We start from the raw sequence: 21,630 nt of genomic DNA, 5'->3' as shown, positions 1-21,630 counted from the left end.
GGACTCTGCACCTTCTTAGGGTAAGAGTGTTGCTTTTGCACTAACCAGTCAGGGATAGTATGAGACACAGCCCAGCATTTACAGGAAAAGGCTTCTGAAATTAGACAATGCCTTTCAAACTCTTATACCAATCTCTGGAGTTGGGCAACACGGTTTCTCCCCTTTATAGGCCCCGTGACAGCCATCTTGCTATTACTCACCTTCGGGCCCTGTATTTTTTTAACCTCCTTGTCAAATTTGTGTCCTCCAGGATCGAGGCCATCAAGCTACAGATGGTCTTACAAATGGAACCCCGAATGAGCTCAACTCAAAACTTCTACCAAGGACCCCTGGATCTATCCACTGACCCTTTGACTGGCCTAGAGAGTTCCCCTCTGGAGGACACTAACACTGCAGTGCCTCTTCTTCACGCCTATCCAGCAGGAAGTAGCTGGAGTGGTCATCGCCCAATTCCCAACAGTAGTTGGGGTGTCCTGTTTACAGGAGGGATTGAGAGGTGAAGCCAGCTGGACTTCTGGGTCAGGTAGGGACTTGAAGAACTTTCTGTGGCTAGCTAGAGGTTTGTAAAATGGACCAATCCGCACCCTGTAAAATAAACCAATCAGTGCTCTGTAAAATGGACCAATCAGCAGGACATGGGTAGGGACAAATAAGGGAATAAAAGCTGGCCACCCCAGCCAGCAGTGGCAACCCACTCGGGTCCCCTTCCATGCTGTGGAAGCTTTGTTCTTTCACTCTTCACAGTAAATATTGCTGCTACTCACTCTGGGTCCACGCCACCTTTAAGAGCTGTAACACTCACTGCAAAGGTCCACAGCTTCATTCTTGAAGTCAGCAAGACCAAGAACCCACCAGAAGGAACCAACTCCGGATACAGGACTACAGACACATGCCACCATGCCTGGCAAATTTTTTAATTTTTAGGAGAGATGAGGTCTCAATATGTTGCCCAAGCTGGTCTTGAACTCCTGGGCTCAAGTGATCCTCCTGCCTTGGCCTCCTAAAGTGTTAGGATTACAGATGTGAGCCACCATGTCCAGCCCTTTGCCTATTTTTCTACTGGGGCGCTGAAGGATTTTACAGAGAAGGGCATAATCAGTTTCATATTAATTAAAGATAATTCTCACAGCACTAGAAATGATGGCTCTATCTTTGCATTTCCAACTCTAGGACAATGAGTAAAAGTTTATTGCATTGGGCTTTAATCTATCTGCAAAAAAGATTTTATATACAATATGGCAATGAGGAGTGATAAAATTATTTGAATCAAGTCTTAGTTTCCTCTCCTCAAGGAGTGTCATAAATTTCTAATTTAGTTTCTAAAAAAATCTTAACATTAATCCTTTAAAGTTGGGCACTTTAGTGCAGTAGAATTAGATCCTTTCTGGAACAAGGTGGAGTATAAAGAAATGTTGCCTTACTCTAATGTTGCTCTTGGTTGTTTGTTTTGTGCAGCAAGAGCACTTAAACAGTTCCTCATCGCTAAGATAGACTAATACTAGTAACTCTTTGAAAATTAAACAGTTCCTTGAATTATTTATTATTGCTGAAAATATATTTTAAAAGACCCATATCCAGGTAAAAACTTTCCAATCTAAAAAAGAAAAATGTCCTACTTTGATCTCAACCATTACTGAATTTATATCCCATGCTATTTTGCTAAATCCAATTTAACTGTTCCAGAAATAAAAGCTTAGGTTTGGTAAAAGTTGCAGTTCTTAAAGGTAATGGAGAAACTCAGAGCTTGACATAATCAAACAAGGTGACTGAAACGTTTCCTCTTATTCCTCCTTCTAACATTCCTTCCAATTGCCCCTGCACAGAGTGATTTATGGATGTTTTGCCTGAAAGCTGCTGTCAAGGCTCCTCACTTGCATGGGCTCCTTTTCTTTTTTCTTTCTTTGTTTTTTTTTAGATGGAGTCTCACTCTTGCTGCCCAGGCTGGAGTGCAGTGGTGCGATCTTGGCTCACTGCAACCTCCGCCTCTTGGGTTCAAGCGATTCTCCTGCCTCAGCTTCCTGAATACCCCTTTCACCAAGGATCTTTCTCACGTATCCTGAAGGTTCTCTGTAGGTAGGTTCTTGACTTAATGGGTTGATTGTAGCTATATTTCTACAAGTCTTCTTTTCCATGATTTATCTTAGACAGACATCTTTTTGCACTTTGGGGGGCCGAGACGGGCGGATCACGAGGTCAGGAGATCGAGACCATCCTGGCTAACACGGTGAAACCCCATCTCTACTAAAAAATACAAAAAACTAGCCGGGCGACGTGGTGGGCGCCTATAGTCCCAGCTACTCGGGAGGCTGAGGCAGGAGAATGGCGTGAACCTGGGAGGTGGAGGTTGCAGTGAGCTGAGATCCGGCCACTGCACTCCAGCCTGGGCAACAGAGCGAGACTCCGTCTCAAAAAAAAAAAAAGAAAAAAAAAAAAAGAAAAGAAAAATCTGCTAAGCAAATAATAAAGTAACAACATAAATGAGTCACTTAGAATGCCCCATAGTCATTCATGTTCATTCTGTGACCACATAACCGTATGTGATTATCATTAACCTAGGTTTTTTGTTGTCCTTTTTTTTTTTTTTTTTTTTTTTTTTGCTGTTACCCAAGCTGGAGTACAGTGGTATAATCACAGCTCACTGCAGACTTGAACTCCTGGGTTCAAGTGATCCTCTCACTTTGGCCTCCTAAGTAGCTAGCACTACAGGCACATGTGTCACCATGCCTGGTTACCTTTATTATTTTTAGAGACAGCATCTTGTTATGTTGCACAGGGTGGTCTCAAACTCCTGGCCTCAAGTGATCCTCCCACCTCAGCCTGAGTACCTGGGATTACAAGTGCAAGCTACTGCACCCAGCTCTAGCTTTTTCAAAGCAGTTTTATTTTGATAAAAATGTTTCATTTTACAGAGACCTACTTACTGCAACATTGTCCTACATTCGTCTCTTCAGAACATGTGTATGATGTGACTACATCAGAGCATTCAGTTGAGACACGCAGCAGGAAGGGGCAATAGCCTGGCATTTCGGTGACACCTGGAAGGATGACCCGGTTGTTGATGCTCAGAGGTTGGTGAGGGATAGTAAAGCGTCAGAGACACATCTGGCTTGTTCACCACTGTATGCTCAGTGCTTAGCATAAGGTCTGGCAACCAGTCAGTACTTAGTTATTGACTGAATGACTAATATTGACCTGCTGACCCAGTTGTATTTTGTAACGGTTTTGGGGCTATGGAACAACATCCTAGATAATAGCAATTACCTTATTATTTTCCACAAAGAATCCCGACTAGTTAATTAATTGATTAAACAAGTATATATTGAGTGCCTACTACGACCAAACATAATAGGATCACTTGGGATTGACAGAGAGCCAAAGGAGGAAAAATCTGGAGTGTGAGCAACTTCCCATCCCCATCCCAGGCCTGTACTTTATGGCCTGAGATAAATAAGAATGGCCAGGCACAGTGGCTCAGGCCTGTAATCCCAGCACTTTGTGAAGCCAAGTTGGGGCAGGTCACTTGAGGTCAGGAGTTCGAGAGAGACGAGCCTGGCCAACATGGCAAAACCCCGTCTCTACTGAAAACACAAAAATGAGCTGGGTGTGGTGGCTGGCGCCTGTTATCCCAGCTACTTGGGAGGCTGAAGCAGGAGAATTGCTTGAACTCCGGAGGTGGAGGTTGCAGTGAGCCGAAATTGCAGCACTCTACTCCAGCCTGGCAACAGAGTGAGACTCCATCTTGAAAAAGAAAAGACAAGTTGAAAAAGACATAGCCTTATTTTGTTTTTGCTGAAGAGCTGGAACATAAAGAAAAATAATACTGGGGAAGAAGTAATACTACTTAGAGAAGGTAGAAAATGAGAGCCCTCTATTGGCTTAAGTGGCTCTGGAGGATTAGATCAAGCTCTTCCAGGAACTGGGCTCTACTTAACATTCATGGGGAATATTCTAGAGGGAGAGGTCACAACAGTACATTGTCCTAAAGAGATAGTCATTTTAGGTTTCAGTTAACATAATGTAATGTATGCCTTTCTTTAGGATCAGAACACTTTGGGGGGCTCCTTCGGGCCTGATGTGAGGCACAGGGGCAAAGTCACTTGAGAAGTTTGACCCTGCGAAAGATGGAACCCAGCTTCTTCCTGACCCCGGGGCCAGTGCTACCAGGCAATAACATTTCCCAGCAAAATGCAATGAAACAAAATCCCAGAGTTGTTTTCCTTCAAATTATCTTTGATTTAATTTATTCTTTTATATAAAAGACAACAAATTACATTTCAGAGAATAATGTTTAGGTTATAAGGTTCCCATCAGAACTGTTTCACAATACGTGTTTACATAATCTGAAGTGAAGGCGGCAGTGGACTGTAAAACCGGCCAGCCGGGCCAGTTTGTGTGCATGTAGGGGATTAATTTCACTTTGGATCACAAACTAACGTAACATTCTATTGTTTAGGTGTCGAGTAGATTTGGATTTGGTTTTGGATATTTGAATGGGGATGAAATTGAGTTTAAAAAAAACCAAAAAACAGCACCACCAGATTCTAAAAAGCAATTAGGTCAGTGCTTTGTAAAGAAAACATACAATATCAATATTTTCTGCTCTTATCAATGAGTTCAAACATTTGACACTTTGAATACTGATATATAAATAAGTCAAATCTTTGGTGAGAAAAATTTATACATTTTTCTGTTTGCATCACCCAATGTGTTACTAATTATTTGCCCTATTAATCCATTGTGCTTTGCTGTCCACGATTAACAGAACAACGCAATGTGTTCAAAATGCAAAGAAAATAAATAGCATACAGAAGCATTAAACACATCGTAGAAAACTTATCTTAGAGGAAATTCAGCAAACTAAAAGCAAATACATTTAACCTGTATGATCGTATTTGCTGGTGAAGATACCAAATATTAAATTTTGGACAGTTATTAGGAGAAACCTGAAAATGGGTCCTTGCTGCTTGACCACTCGGCTTCTTTTATCAACCCTCCTTGAGGCTCCCAACTGAAAGGGATCTGTTTCTCTAATAGCCCTCAGCATAAATTGCCTTGCATCATAATTAGATACAGTTCCTTTACTAGATTAAAAGTTCATTTCAGATATGAATGATGTCTTATACACCTTTATCTCCTCCAAAGCACTGGACAGAAAAGTCTTTTACTTCTATAGTTAGTAGCTGCATTGCATTCGCAAAATATACTTAATATAAAATATTTCCCTTTAATATAGTCCCCTTTTATGAATAAATTTATTCCTTACGCCAAAGCATTTTTTGGGTGTGATGATAAAATCGATTTTGGATATCACCCACAGGTGTCAAACTTAATTTTCTTTGTCCTTTCTGACTATTAGCATACCACATATTCATATATAGACTTTCTAAGGAAGATTCCTCTAAATAATCCATGTTTTATTTTATAATATCCTCAGTTGTGTGTTAAGCTGAATTTAAAAGTTAAGCATGAGAGCAAAAAGTGAAAGAAATTCAATTAGAAAATTCAAAGAGATGACAGTAGACAAAGAAGGTCTAAAATCAGTTGTGATATGAGTGACTTCATATCTCATGATTCTAATGTGTGGGCCAGGATATACACACTGACAAAGAGTTCTCTGACCAAGCCAAATGATAGGCCGAAAGAGTTGATCTCATGAAAAGAAACTTAAGAAGGCAAAGTCACTCAGCATAAGTCTAATACAAGATTTTAGAAGTTCTAAATTATCAAGTCTTTTTTTCTTTTTTTTGAGATGGAGTTTCATTCTTGTTGCCCAGACTGGAGTGCAGTGGTGCGATCTTGGCTCACTGCAACCTCTGCCTCCCGGGTTCAAGTGATTCTCCTGCCTCAGCCTTCTGAGTACCTGGGATTATAGGCATACGCCACCACACCTGGCTAATTTTGTATTTTTAGTAGAGATGGGGGTTTCTTCATGTTGGTCAGGCTGGTCTCAAACTCCCCACCTCAGGTGATCTGCCCACCTTAGCCTCCCAAAGTGCTGGGATTACAGGTGTGGGCCACCACACCCAGCCAATTTTTTTTTTATTTAATCAAAAAAAGTTGTTTTTTTGAGACAGGGTCTTATTCTGTTGCTCAGGCCAGAGTGCAGCGGCACAACCAGGGCTCACTGATCTCCTGGGCTCAAGCAATCCTCTCAGCTCAGCATCCTGGGTACGGGGAACTACAGCTGCATGACACTGTGCCCAGTTAATTTTTTTAATTTTTTATTTTTTGTGGAGACAGAGTCTCACTCTGTTGTCCTGACTGGTCTTGAACTCCTGGGCTCAAGTGATCCTCCCACCTCCGTCTTCCAAGAGCTGGGATCACAGGTGTGAACCACTGTGCTCACATCAAGTCTTTTCGTTTTGTTTTGTTTTTGAGATGTTTTGCTCTTGTTACCCAGGCTGGAGTGCAGTGGCGCAATCTCAGCTCACTGCAACCTCCACCCCCTGGGTTCAAGTGATTCTCCTGCCTCAGCCTCCCGAGTAGCTGGGATTATAGGTGCATGCCACCATGCCCAGCTAATTCTTGTATTTTTAGTAGAGATGGGGTTTTACTATGTTGGCCAGGCTGGTCTCAAACTCTTGACCTCAGGTGATCTGCCCACCTTGGCCTCCCAAAGTGCTGGGATTACAGGCATGAGCCACCATGCCTGGCCTCACATCAAGTCTTTTAAAGAAAACAATAGCAAAGATTCACATTATCTTTTAGTTTAGTAAATACCACATTCATTGTCATATTCATTTAGTTCATTAAATGGACAAAAATACATCAAATCTTTTTTTTTATGTGTTAAAACATTCAAATATATTATCAAAAAGCAGCAATGAAAACTGTCTCCATTTCCCAAAGAACTGGGATGACAGGCATGAGCCACAGTGCCCAGCCCTGTTTCTAAAGTTTTTAAAGAGAAGGAAGGTGACTGGGGATAAGCTGGGATTAAACCTAGATCGCTTACAGTACTGTCTAACTTTTGAATCCTATGTCTCTTAACGGAGTAAGATTCTGAAATCATAAAGATTCAGGGGGCTCTCAAGCACAGACAGGCACTTTCTCCATTCATTATACTCCTTTTCTAAGAGAAATTAACACAGTGATCTGATACCTACTGCAGAATTTTTCAATTAACCAAACTCCTACTACCAGCAATTTATGTGAACAAAAACTTTCGAGACTATTTCCATCAATGTAACTATGTTCAAAAGGCTATTATTAACAGCTGTAAATTAAGGTTTGTGGTGATGAAATAACATCTGAGATTGATAATATTTCAGTGGAAAAGAAAAAAATAGATAGGTGAAGCAAATACAGCCAAGTTTTATAATTACTAAATCTAGGGGATAGGCATTGTGGGGTAAAGAAAAAAATAGATAGGTGAAGCAAATACAGCCAAGTTTTATAATTACTAAATCTAGGGGATAGGCATTGTGGGGTTCACCGTACTACTCCATATTACTTTTGTGTGGGCTTGAGATTTTCATAATGAGACTTTTTATTAACACAAAAGAGCTTTAGGAAATATGGTTCATCATTAATATAGGTCTATGGCTTTATGAATAGGACAGAAAGCTTTGCTGAAAGAAAGTAAGGCTGATCTTGAATCTGGGCTCCTTACTAGGTTTACAAAAACCATTTTTCTTTTTCAAAGGAAGAAAATAACACAAATCCATACACTATCCTGAGAGGCGAACATACAATAGATTTTTAGACTTTAGCTTAAAATTAGAGAAATCTAATTTTTTCAGAAAAAACATCACCATGTCATATCCTGACCTGGACACAGAGACTGTATTACTTGGAAAACGTGAATGTGGATTCTAGTTTAGCTTTTAGTTCAGAAGAAAAAAGGGAAGAGTGTCAATTCCAAGGATACAGATTCCTTAATCTTTTTCTCAGAGTTAAGGAGTTTTTCTTACAGGGATTTAACTCTGTACTGTCCAAAGCATGTGAACCAGAGCAACTCCCATCTTGAATAGGAGTTGGGTAAAATGAGGCTGAGACCTGCCAGGCTGCATTCCCAGATGGTTAAGGCATTCTAGGTCACAGGACAAGATAGGAGGAGGTCAGCACAACATTCAGGTCATAAAGATCTTGCTGATAAAACAGGTTGTAGTAAAGAAGTCAGCTAAAACCCACCAAAACCAAGATAGCAATGACCTCTGGTCGTTCTCACTGCTACACTCCCAGCAGCGCCATGACAGTTTACAAATGCCATGGCACTGTCAGGAAGTTAGCCTATATGGTCTAACAGGGGGAGGCACAAATAATCTACCCCTTGATTAGCATATCACCAAGAAATAACCATAAAAATGGGCAGCCAGCAGCCCTCGGGGCCTTCTTTTATTCCTTTACTTTCCTAATAAACTTGCTTTCACTTTACTCTATGGACTTGCCCGGAATTCTCTCTTGCGCAAGATCAAGAACTTTCTCTCAGGGTCTGGATCAGGACCTCTTTCCTGTAACAGTACTGCCAGTTACAGAAGCAAGCAGATGGAGGTCTCTTTCTGAAGGTCATACCTTAAACAAAATCAATCCCTTTTTGTGGTGCAGAAACCAGTCTACCCCCAGAGGACACAAAATATGCTGGGCTGAGGCCTCTTCCTTCCTGGCCCCTTTTCTGTTTGCCTTCTCCCCTGTGGGCCTCTCAGGCTCCTCTCTGCCATGCTTTCCCCACTGGGTCTGTCATGACAGCCTATGCTGGGATCTCAGGGATCCAAAAAGCAAAAGCACCCCCTGGGTCTATGGGGACAACCATTCTTGTTCCTATGCAAAATCTGGCTTGGGGAACTGTAATTTCGATCTAAGTCACTGGTACTGGATTAGAAATAAAAGAGTCAGACAGCAACAAACTCTACTACTTTGTTTATTTTGTATACATTTCATGATCCTGGGGATTACATTGATATTACTTTTGTCTCTACTTTTTCTTCAAATAGAGATTAAGACTCAGCTAAAAATGTACTTTATTAACACTGATGCCATGAAAACTTCTTTTTAAAAATGAGGTATTTGGTTTACTGTCCCAAACAGTAGAGGTTTGGGCAAACTGCAGAAATGGTCTAGTAAGTAAGAAAATGAAAGAGAATACACTGAAACATAAAACAGAAGCAGGATTTGGCAACATGCTGCTCTGACACCCTGAGAATTTTTACTGCAGGCAAAATAAATCCACCTTTTATCTCTAAAAGCAAAACCCAGCATGATTTCTTCCTAGGGCATACATTTCTATTCAGAAAAGACCACAGAATAAAGAGGTGAGTTAATATGAGAAAGGTAAAGACGCGAAGATCATTCTTTTTGCTCCTTTCCCCACCCCAAGAAAAACATACTTATTAAGGGGCCACTATTTCCCTTGCTTTCAAATTATCTTAGAAAATATTTAGAATTACACAACAGCAGCATTTACAAGTGAATTTATATAGAACTGTTGTCAAGGCTCAAAATATCATGAGAGCTGTTGAAAAAACAGTTGAGGTATTTCACATAAAAAACTGAACAATCAGGTTAGCCACACCCAAAATGATGATGAAAACGTGAAAGACTAATTTAGGCCATGTCAGACGCTCTTCTTGGTGGAGGGATATTATATAGATGAGAGATGGGTATATGAATACAAAGGCCAGGCCACACGCTGCTCCTGAATATCTGCAAAATAAAAGTTTTTGGGGTTAATATTCATCTTGTACTTTGCTTTTTTCTGATTTACAATTAAGGTAAACAGAGTACAATTTAAATCCTCCTCAGTCTGATAGCTCAACAAAAATTAGTTTTGATTCATTTGTTGTTGACATAAAACATCTGGGTTTAAAACTTACTTTACTTGCTAAGTTAATACAAAATATGATTTCCTGCTCATCTTTATAGCATCAGATTGACAAAGACTTTTTATTCATCCCTCAAATCTCTGTAGTTCCTCTGTGTTTGGGTGATTGTGGCTACTTCCTCAGAAACATCTGGAGTTAGGCCTCCTATCTTTGATCTTTTATAAACTAATTACTCATTCTCAGTTTTTGAGGGACTGTTAGCATCCCCATTTAAGTATGAGAACAGATAAATGCTACCATGGCATTCAGCATGAATATGAAAGATAATAGCAAAAATACTTAAACATGAGACTGTGACAGAGAAATACGCACTTTCTTCTCCTTTTCTCTATACTTCGGTTTTCTTGAGGAACAGTTAAATAGGAACTTGTAAGCCCATTACATTCAATAAGCATCAGGCTAACAATCTCCTCCTCTTGTTCCTTGTTACTTTCTTAGGTAAGAGTGTTCCAAAAAAAATGACTCATTCCTGCTGTCTATAGTAAGAGAAATGAGATCATTCTAAATCCCAATTTCCCATGAGCATTTGAGGTACAACTTTATTCCTACTCTATTCATCCTGTCACGGTTTTAGGAAAAGGATATTAAAGAAAGCCATCTAGGGTCTAAACTCTTACTTAAACTCTTACTTTTTGACTACAAATGACATTGAAATATATTTGAGTAGAAATGGATTAAGGAACTTAGAATGGATTAAGGAAGCTTTGACAAATAAAGGACCTCCCAGGTACTCCCACAAAGTTATCCATATATTAAAAATGACTTTTTATTTTGGATATAGAGAGGAAATAAAGTGGAAGATGATGAGAAAAAGAAAATGATGCCTGAGATTAAGGGATAATGGGGCTTCTAGAATGAGTTCCTCACTAGAACAAACAGAAATGGAAGATAATGAGCATCTTAACTGATACCAAGGGGCTGCATTTGAATATTACTAGTTTTAAATACTCACAGGAATTTCATACAATTAAATTAAAACAATGACAACAACAGGAAAAGCCTAAAAATAAAGACCAATATATGTAAGGGCACCATTCCTTTACAAGGCAGTACCTTATGATCCCTCCTATGTTTGGGTAGAAACAGGCCATGATCACTCCAGCTCCCACAATAATTAGATTAAGAATCAGCACGTGGAAAATGCTAGAAGTTGAGAAGAAAGTTTGGAGGAAAGAAAAAATACAGAAATAGGCAAATTATAACGACTAATATGAGAATACAGTTCACTCTTAACATCATTAAAATAAATACGTCTTAAGCTCGATAAAATCACAGCAAAAATAGAAGGTAACAGTAGTCTTCAATTTTGGTAATGAGAAAGTGAAATTAGCTCTTTTGTGGAATTACACTGGTTAAATTTTGTAGAAGCACACTGGTAATGTGTATTAGAATTCACATTCTTTGATGTATGATTCCATTTGGAATATCTTTTTTTTTTTTTTTTTTTTTTTTTTTGAGACGGAGTCGCTCTGTCGCCCAGGCTGGAGTGCAGTGACTGGATCTCAGCTCACTGCAAGCTTCGCTTCCCGGGTTCACGCCATTCTCCTGCCTCAGCCTCCCGAGTAGCTGGGACTACAGGCGCCCGCCACCTCGCCCGGCTAGTTTTTTTTTTTTTTGTATTTTTTAGTAGAGACGGGGTTTCACTGTGTTAGCCAGGATGGTCTCGATCTCCTGACTTCGTGATCCGCCTGTCTCGGCCTCCCAAAGTGCTGGGATTACAGGCTTGAGCCACCGCGCCCGGCCCTCATTTGGAATATCTTAAGAAAATAATCCAAACAATGAAAATGCTATGAATATCAAGATATTTATGAAAAAACAGAAGAATCCTGGACACAGCAAGGCAATAATTTACTTGACAGAATATGTTGAAAATTATTTAAAATAACTTATCATTATTACCTTGCCAGGTAAAATACTATCTAGGCAATTCAGCAAAAAAGTCAGCTAGGTTTTCACTACACAAGAAAACACCAAAAACATTTGAAAAAAATATCAGAAGGATATACACTGAGAAGGCAGTAGTGATTTTGTTGCAATTTGGGGTTTTGGATAACATTCCCTCTTTTCTATATTTAACAAACTTTTCATAAAATGTTCAAATTACTTTTATATTAAAAACATTATATTAAAGGGAAAGACAAAATGGGCAGGTTTTTATTTTCCAGATTTAACCACTTAAAGAAAGTGGTCATACCTCATACTTAGACCATAAAGAAAGAACCTAAAGTTACTCACTACCATCAACAGAATATTTACTAAATACTTTAACTAGACATTAACAATCCAAGGTTTAGGAATCAATTTTGGACACAAACAAAAATAATGTAGATGAAAATTTGATGCAGAAGAAATAACTCCATTTCCCCTGAAAATGATTCTCAAAAGCCAAATGTACACAGCAAAGCAGCCCTTTGGGCCCAAGTTATCAGAGGTTAATTAATCCCAGATAAAGATTACAGAGAGAATTAAAAACAAAGAAAATTATTTATATAAATAAATGGTTAGTCATATACCCTGATGAATTAGAAAGATATTAGGCTTACAGATCTTACTGTTTACCCAGAAACTCTAACCTTAAAATTGCTTCAGAGCTTTGAGGTATTGGCTGGGCCTTGTTATTTCTGTATTATAAAAGAAAACAGCTTTGTATACATAGAGGGAGGCAGTTGTATCCATCTGTATTCCTTTTCTAAAATTTTATTAATTATTATTATTATTTTTTAAGAGACAGGGTCTTGCTCCGTCATCCAGGCTGCAGTGCAGTGGGGCAATCATGGCTCACTGAAGCCTTGAACTTCTGGACTCAAACCATCCTCCTGAATACCTGGGACCACAGGCATGTGTCACCATGCCCGGCTAACACCCATGTTTTCCATACTGTATTCTTTACTGCCAAATACTCTCCAAAGAATAAACAAGGTCCTTGATAAAGGAGTAGAACATTAATTTTGCTAAATCTCATATTTGAACACACAATCTTTTAAATATTCTATGTGATCAAATAGGAAGGTCATAATAAAGCACATCTACTGCATACTGCAGTACAGTACACTGGAAGTCCTGAGGAAAAGTACTTGTGTGGCTGAGCTGAGGAGGACCTAGCTGTTTTGCCTACCAAATGCTTTTTTTACTTGAATTGCAGTCAAACTATGGTCATTCAAACTCAGGTGTTTGACAGGTATTTTCCAGAAAATGAATGATATAAGCTTATCACTTCAAGGAAAACAACTGGCAGTATTTGTTGCCAAAGATAAAATTAAAGTTTTCAAATAAAAACTAGAATTTTGGAAAACTTGTATTTGCTACCCTGAGCTTGACAATGTTTAAAGGCTCTTAAGATGAAATTAGTGATAGTATTAATGAAATTGGGTTTTGATATTGTAAAATGAAGTGTGTCAACATTTGGAAGATCCACAGAACTCAGTGAACCAATATTTTCCAAATGATCAAACAGATGTTACAAAATCATGCATGCATAAAAGATCCAAAGTGCACGACAGACCAATTGGTTTCAATGTCAACAAGTTTCAGATTCCACATTGCAACTCATAAGAAGCTACCACTTGTCAGGTTTTGGCACAGTATCAAAGAAGAATATCCAGAATTATATGAAAAGGCTATTAAAAGTACTCTTTCTTTTTCCAACTATCTATGTGAGGCTGGATTTTCTTCACAAATCTAAATGAAAACAGCATATTATAACATGGAATGCAGAAGTAGAAAGGAGAATCCAATTGTCTACTAGTAAAGTAGAAATTAGAGTTTTGCAAATGTAAATTAAAGTTTTTTTTTTGAGATGGAGTCTCCCTATGTCACCCCAGCTGGAGTGCAGTGGTGCCATCTTGGCTCACTGCAACCTCCGCCTCCCGGGTTCAAGCAATTCTCCTGCCTCAGTCTCCCAAGTACCTGGGATTATAGGTGCCTGCCACCACGCCAGGCTAATTTTTGTATTTTCAGTAAAGATGGGGTTTCACCATGGTGGCCAGGATGGTCTCCATCTCCTGACCTCATGATCCACCCGCCTCAGCCTCCCAAAGTGCTTGGATTACAGGTGTGAGCCACCACGCACGGCCAAATTAAAAATTTTTTGAAAGCAGTTATTTTTATTTTTTTTTAATTTTAATGTTGGTGGGTATATAGTAGGTGTATATATTTATGGGGTACATGAGATGTTTTCATACAGGCATGTAATACATAATAATCACATCATGGAGACTGGGGTATCCATCCCCTGAAAGTGGTTTTTTACAAAAATGTTACTTAACAAGCAATGGTTTTATTATTGATTTTAAAGAAATTAAAAATACTTTGCTGGGCACGGTGGCTCATGCCTGTAATACCAGCACTTTGGGAGGCCAAGGCGGGCGGATCACCTGAGGTCAGGAGTTCAAGATCAGCCTGCCCAACATGGCGAAACGCCATCTTTACTAAAAATACAAAAAATTAGCCAGGCATGGTGGTGGGTGCCTGTAATCTCAGATACTTGGGAGGCTGAGGCAGGAGAATTGCTTGAACTCAGGAGGCAGGGGTTGCAGTCAGCCGAGATGCACCACTGCACTCCAGCCTGGGCAACAAGAGTGAAACTCCGTCTCAAAAAAACAAAAAACAAAACAAAAACAACTAAATTCTGTTTTTTAATATTTAAATGCTGATACCTATACCTGCATAAACTAAAGCTCCTGGAGTCGTCCATACATTTTTAAGAGCATAAAGGGTCCTGAGACCAAAAATTATGCTCCAAAGTATGCACACTCTATAGAGTACTTATAACTGTCGGATAAATGAAAATGACAGTGTGTTCTTGGTGGCAGGGGAAGAACTGTAATGCGAAAACAAAAGGGAAATCTCTGACTTTTTCCAAGAAGAAAAAACATTCTTGTAAAGATAGCCACAATTCTGCAAAATAATGGCAGAAAACAGGAATAATGTATTTGCTTAGCATTTTTTCATCTATGACTTCACTGTATTTATTTTCTTCGATGAATATAAATATAGTAGAGTAGAAACACAATCAGAGGCTTACATTTACTGAGCTCCAATCTTCTGGATAATAATATTAGAACTATAGTTGCTGCTATACTTATCAGTGCTTGAACCTGGTAACTCTTGACTTTTGCTTTGTTTTGAAACCAACATATTTATGGCGAAAATTATTTACTGAAGAAGCAGACTACATTAGTTCATTTTAAACAAGAACTGATTAAGACTACTTGTTTAGTTGGTTACTGTAAATGCAATTGTTTTTCAAATTTTATTTAAAAGTTTTATTTCTTTAAAAGAACTTATTCCAAATAAAAGTGGATTAGGTTCTTTTCACTAGGATGAACCTATAATAAGACTTAATGTAAGAGTAGGAGTTAGCCAAGGGCTCACAAGAGGACTGCTGGGAAACTCTGAAATGACATATAGAAATTTCTCTTGGATGAGGTGGTTACCAGCTTTGAACAGATTTTCAAAAGAACTCACAACTCCTTCATCCCCGATAAGAGGTTAACAATTATAGCAGTAATTTAAACTTATTATATATCAAATAAAAATTAATTATATATCTGACCTTCAGTTCTTAACAATTGATCATTTATGTAAAACTGCATAAATGTTAATGAATATAAAAGTAAGGATTGTTGGACTCAGAAAACCATACCCCAAAATGAAAGCCTTAGAAACAAAAGTTTTTCTCTGACCTTCTGAATCTCAGTCCCATTCTCCCGAAGCTAGCTTAGAAACTAGAATCCCTCTTCCCCAAGGTGGAAACGGAAACATTTTCCCTCAAGCTGGCCATAAAACCTAAAAACATCACTCGAATTTCCCTCTATTTCTGTGTGAAAACTAGCCATAAAGAAATGATCTGACCTGTCTTGTTTGACTGCAGGTCGTAAGACTCCCATAACAGAGGGGGTCCTGCCCCAGACTCAGATAAAAAAACATATGCTCAGAGAGGCTAAGAATCTAGACAGAGGGGCCTTGCTGGGTTTCCCCACTCAGTCTATTAGCATTAGACATGGCTGTTCACATAAACGTAATCAGAAAAATGGACAATTTCCCCTGTATCTTTGGGTCTTCTTTCTAAAGGCTCCCATGTAACATAAAACCACATTCAAATACATTTATATGCCTTTTCTCCACTTTTTTTTTTTTTCTTTTGGAGACAGGGTCTCATTGTATCACCCACAGCAGTGGCGTGATCTCAGCTCATTGCAGCCCCTATCTCCTGGGCTCAAACGATCCTCCTCCTCCTACCTCAGCCTCCTGAGTAACTGGGACTACAAGCATGCCCACCATGCTCAGCTAATTTTTAAAAATTTTGTAGAGATGGAGTTTCACTATGTTGCCCAGGTTGGTCTTGAACTCCTGGGCTCAAGTGATCCACCCACCTTGGCCTCTAAAAGTGCTAGGATTACAGGCATGAGCCACTGAGCCTGGCCCTTTTTGCCTATTAATCTGCCTTTTGTCAGTCATTTTCAACAAACCTTCAGAGGGCAAAGGGGAAGTTTTCCCTTGGCCCTGATAGCTTCAATGACCAATAATTAAAATAAAAGTGTTGCTTCTCATTAGCTACACATTGCCAACATAGGTACTATACACTATACACTTCTTGACAACATGTAAATCAATAGCAATTAAATAATAAGATAAATATAAGTGGTATCAGAGCTAATTAACTATACTGGAAGGAACGAACTTTAAATCATTCTAGACAAGGGAGTGGCTTCTATTTTTAAAGCTCTTCAGGGAAGAGGACACCAATGATCTATCTTTAGTCACCACTTTCATTAGGCATTTTTATAGCAAAAGGATCAGTCACACTTTAAACCGACCTGCTTGCACAGTCATTTGTTGCTTGGCACATCTTGCTGGTCAAGAGAAGAGCCCTTACCTAGGATAAATGTCACCGAAGATATGGCCCAAAAACTGGACACGAGCCAGGTAGCCTAAGAGTGGGTATACAGTCATCATCTGGAACAGCAGGAATATCCTTGCAATGAAGGACAGGGTGTCACTGCTAGGGAAGTTGTCTAAAAAATTCTAATCCAAGAAAGATAATGAGGTCATGTTAAAAATCAAATTCAGTACACACATTCATAAAATGGAATGTCTTCTGCTTATTTTGAACACAGGTGCTACTCCAATTGTGACTTGTGGACTAGTGCCCAGCCACAACTACTTGTTAAGCATTTTTTCAATGAGGTAAGTATAGAAATTGAGTGTTTAGAAACTTTTACAGAAATATGACATTGCCACAATTTTATTCTATTTTACAAAAGTATCAGCATGCAATTTATGTAACATTAAAGCAACAGCAAAGACAATTTTGTCCTTTACCACAGATAGATCGAGAAAGCACTGCTCTATGTGGTTTAAGGAAAATACCAGTCTGCTTTAAAGATTTAAAGAGCTAATTTAATTCAGTGTTATTTTACCCTCTCTGGCTCTCTTGCTTTCCTCCTCTGAAGCACTGTAAGCACTTTTGATGTAAAGATGACAGAATAAGGTGAGAGTATGTCTATCACCTACTGCATCATTGTTTATCACTAAATTGAAAAGGATTTATCTCTTCTTCCTTTCATGACCCTTTTCTCCATTTTGGTTTGGTATCTTAAAAAAAGTTAACTACGCAGAATTTTTATCTTTTCTTTCAAATACAAATATCACAAATATTCCTATTCCCAAAGGAGTAGGCTTTGTATGAGTTTGTTTGTATCAGGGAAATTTCCAGCAAACATTTGGCTGCCAAAGAACTTCTGGAGTCAAGAAAATCAAGAAAATAAGAACATGTCCAAGCTGCCATAATAGCAGTAATTCAAACTTATTTTTCTTATAAAGATGAGAACACTATTAACATTATTCTGCTGAAATAACCATTATAATTCAGCTGTAATAAATCACATGTATATTCCATTGCACTCTATAAGAGGAATTTCTTCTGACCAGAAAGTCACTTGTGAAATGTTGTTTTTTTGTGAGAAACTCTTCAGTCACTTATAACTAAAGACTATACGATTGCTAAGGTTTTGATGGGTTAAATCAAAGAAAATATTAGTTACGGCAATCTTTTATTAAAATATTTTTTTCTTTTACTCTGTCTCTCTCTCTCTTTTTTTTTTTTTTTAACCCTCTGGTAACTCATAGAACATCTCTCTCTCTCTTTTTAACAGTCAAATACTCTTTTTTTGTTTTGCTGCCTGTCACTCAGTATAAGAATGAGAGTCTGATTAATCATTAGGGTCTGATAAACTAAGACTCTAGTTTATCTAGGGCATTCCTGATGTGGGCTTTAAAAAATAGGGAGTTCATTCAATGTATTCTCTGTGAGGTTTTATAACTACATGAGAACTACTCATAACAGTTCCCCACAAAAAGAGAAATTATGTACGTAATAGACATTTATTTGAGTACCACAAGGTGCCTGGCACGTAGTACATTATCTCAGAGTCCATCTAAAAATCCAATGGGGTACTTATTATACTATTTATTGGAAAAGAAAAATAAAGCTCAGAAAGAAAAGGGAAGGTGCCTAAGTTCCCATACTTGGAGTAGATAGCAGAGACGGCATTAAAACCCAGGTCTATCTGATGTTATATCTTGCCACTGTATCACCCTGCCTACTATAAATACATGAAAGTGTACACAATCACACAGAGAGGCTACACCATGCCTTACCTGCTCAATACAATCTTTGGATAATGGTGGTGAAGGAAATGAAGCAAAAACCAGGACTCCAATATAGAGATAAGTTAATGTCACCAGCATATAAGCAATGCACAGGTCCCTCACCTGTAAATACAGAACAAAAGTCCCATAATACTGAAGAACTTTGCAGTAAGTCTACCTGAATAGGCTAAGAAGACTAACAAATAAATACAAAATTTGTCTTTTTACCTTGTACATGTGTGTATATATTTCTAGATATTCAATTTGTTCACAGAAAGTAGTTAAAACCAAGTCCACATACTTTACAATTAGTCTGCTAATTTTTTTAAAAAAAGTAGTCTGAAGTGTGTAGACTAAGCTACCTGTTGGCAGGCTTAGAAGTTAACATAAACAGTGGTTTAACATGACTGAAATTCTGACTTAATTTCAAAAGATAATTTAGTTGCCAAATTACAAAATACTATAACTACAATAATAAAGCTAAGGGACAATAAGAAAGTAAGCATAAGCCATTTCAGTATGGTCTGCAACATTTTAAAAATTCTTCCTTTGGTAAATTAACTTATTAAAATATGCCTAGACCACAGCAGAGTAGAACATACTAAATTATATTTAATAAAAAAAGAAAGCTAAAGAAGAGACAATAAGCAGTATTAAAGGCAAGCTTAATAAATCTAAACAGTAAACAAAAGGAAATCAAAAGGCAGCTGTTCAAACAGCTGCACAGTGTTACTGGAATCAGCAAACAAATGCAGAACATTAAATAAAGTGGACTGCTTTCTTCTACTGCGGTTCCCACCCTCCCAACCTCCCATCTCCATGCAAAGTAAAAATGTCCAAGACATTTAATGTAGCCAGCTGTCAGATCCAAACAGAACAGATTCTCCAGCTCAAAAATCTGGTCTTCATCGCCACTAAAGTTATGGCCAAACAATTCAGCACAATTAAATTATGGCAACAAGCCTATTCATTTTTCATTTTAAACAAAAATTACTTTGAAAGCTAAGGACACAAATTAGAAAAAAATAAACTTAAAAACATTTGATAGCACAATAAAAAAAACTGGACATTTGGTATTAGGGAACATTTCTGACTTTTTGGATTACTTTCTTCCTTAAATAGGCTAGCTAACATAGTAGAGTTTTATAAACTTGACTGTTGAGAAATTCAGTTAAAAAGCAAGTAACAAGTTATGAGAAATCTTAAGGTCAGGTCTAAATTGACAATCAGCTTGAAAGTAAATCAAGGGTTTTAAACCCTAAATTAGATGGTGAATAAGCCCATGGAGCTAAAGGCTTATGCAGATTGGTTCCAGTCCTCTCAAAATGCTTCTAATTGCTTAGGAACGAGGAAGAGAATGACCAAACCTCCTGGGGGGTTTTCAAAATCATTCCTCTTGAGTTCATGAAGCTCTAGGTCTGACGGGAGGCCAGACTTCAGTCACCCCTAGGGTTGCCTCATGATCTTGTGTGGGATGAACAGCAATGAACCAGGTCAAATCTACTTTTTTGTCAAAGAGTAGTAGTTTCCCATTATGATGTTTGAAAGTCATTCTACACTCAACCTACTCAATGCTACTCAAGAACAGAGGTAGCCTTGTAAAAAAATCTTGGGAGGCAAAGCAGCTGGGCCTGAGACAGCTCTCTGTAAAGTGGGACAGCCACCATTCCATAGACAGTTTTCAGCTTATCTACTACCTGATCACCGCGTTATTTTGGTCTGACTTCTTGCAAAGAAGTGTACCATAACACACTTCAGGGGAAATCTGATTAAGATGCAAAGGCTATGGTGCAGAGCTTCCAATAAGACTTTTCCCCTCTGCTTCTCTGTTCTCATGGCACTATATACAGATCTCAAATACAGCAATGACAGTATTGTGACAGTCATTAATTTTTATTATAAAAGTAATCCATGTGCATGATATAAAGAATTTCAAGTGGAGATAAAATATGTCCCTTGACATCCCTAAAATAGCCAAGGTTAATAGTTCTTGTATCATGTTGGTATTTTAATTTTTCTCTAAATGTGTCTGTACCACAAGACTCTGGGATTCTGAGGACAGGGACCATGTCTTTTTCTTCTTTGTATCCCCAATACCCAAGACCACACCTGGTACATAGGAGGAACGTGGTAAATGTAGATAAAGAATAATAGCCACATTGGTTTTATTACGTGCTTGTAGGTGCCAGGCTCTATTGCTAAGCACATTACAAGTGTCATCTCATTTAATCCTCATTGCAACTTTATAATGTAGATACTGTCATTTTCTTCATTTTACAGATGTAAACTAAGTGCAGCAAGGTTACAAAACTCGTTTGTGGCTGCAAAGTGGGTATCTGGTGAAACCAATATTCAAATCGAGATCCTTTTAGTTCCAAATTGCAGGTCCTCAGCTACTATGATGGAGAGCTGACCAGTCTCCAATGCAGTTGTGTCACAGTTAATAAACAATAATAATAAAAAAAGAGAGGTAACAAGTTATGAGTAACAACTATATAACAGAACACATACAGGGATGCTTCCATTTTGAGACACTAAAAATCAGAAAAGTTCTATTTCACAGTACTCCAACATACCTTCACTAAAAGTAGCTCAGGAGCTATATATGTGTTTTCATCTGAATACTCTGATGAACAGAAATGATGCTTTTATTATAAAAGCAGCTGAGGTTTAGCATGATGCTGGGAAATATGCCACTTATGAACAGTATACACATATGTGGGCTTTGCTATTCTCTGGCTCAAACACAAGCCATTACTAAAGATATAGTTCGGCCTAAAGATATAGCCTCTTGAAAGCCCATTTAATGGAACAGCATAGCAAAAAGCTATTCTTTAGAAAATGAGGCTCAAAGTAAAAAATATATTTAAAAAGAGACACAAGTGACAATATGAATTGGTAATTATGTCAAGAAGCCTATATATTAATAAGGTAACTGATTCTGCCTTGTGAATAATAAATGGCTGGCAGGGTTGACGGTAGAAAACTAATGACAGGTAGAATGCCAAGTCAGAATGAAAACTGGATCTACAACAGGCCCAGAAGTGGGTTTGGGAGCACATTCTATTTTGTCAGACATGGTTTATTATTTGTTCCACATACCATTCATAGTGAAAATACTATCCAGTGAGGCATTTACTAACAAAAATGACAGAAA

The 21,630-nt window shown here is 38.2% G+C and overlaps 1 protein-coding gene across 2 annotated transcripts in view; it reads right to left on the bottom strand.

Moving 5' to 3' along the window:
• Positions 1–8,836: 8,836 nt before the first annotated feature.
• SLC38A9 (solute carrier family 38 member 9) overlaps positions 8,837–21,630 on the bottom strand; it is an 86,066-nt gene continuing 73,272 nt past the window's right edge. The window contains exons 13-16 of one of the 2 annotated variants that reach the window (XM_023210527.1): positions 18,483–18,596; positions 16,699–16,847; positions 10,875–10,964; positions 8,837–9,642 (exon numbers count right to left, since the gene is read on the bottom strand). In XM_023210527.1, the coding sequence (XP_023066295.1) occupies positions 9,477–9,642; positions 10,875–10,964; positions 16,699–16,847; positions 18,483–18,596 (519 nt within the window). In that variant the 3' untranslated portion in view covers positions 8,837–9,476. The remainder of the gene's footprint in view (positions 9,643–10,874; positions 10,965–16,698; positions 16,848–18,482; positions 18,597–21,630) is intronic. The other variant, XM_023210528.2, reaches the window with a different exon arrangement.

Source organism: Piliocolobus tephrosceles, chromosome 4 (assembly GCF_002776525.5).
Source record: "Piliocolobus tephrosceles isolate RC106 chromosome 4, ASM277652v3, whole genome shotgun sequence".
Lineage (NCBI taxonomy): Eukaryota > Metazoa > Chordata > Mammalia > Primates > Cercopithecidae > Piliocolobus > Piliocolobus tephrosceles.
The sequence above is the reverse complement of the archived record's forward strand: the minus strand, read 5'-3'. Positions and strand labels throughout refer to the sequence as shown.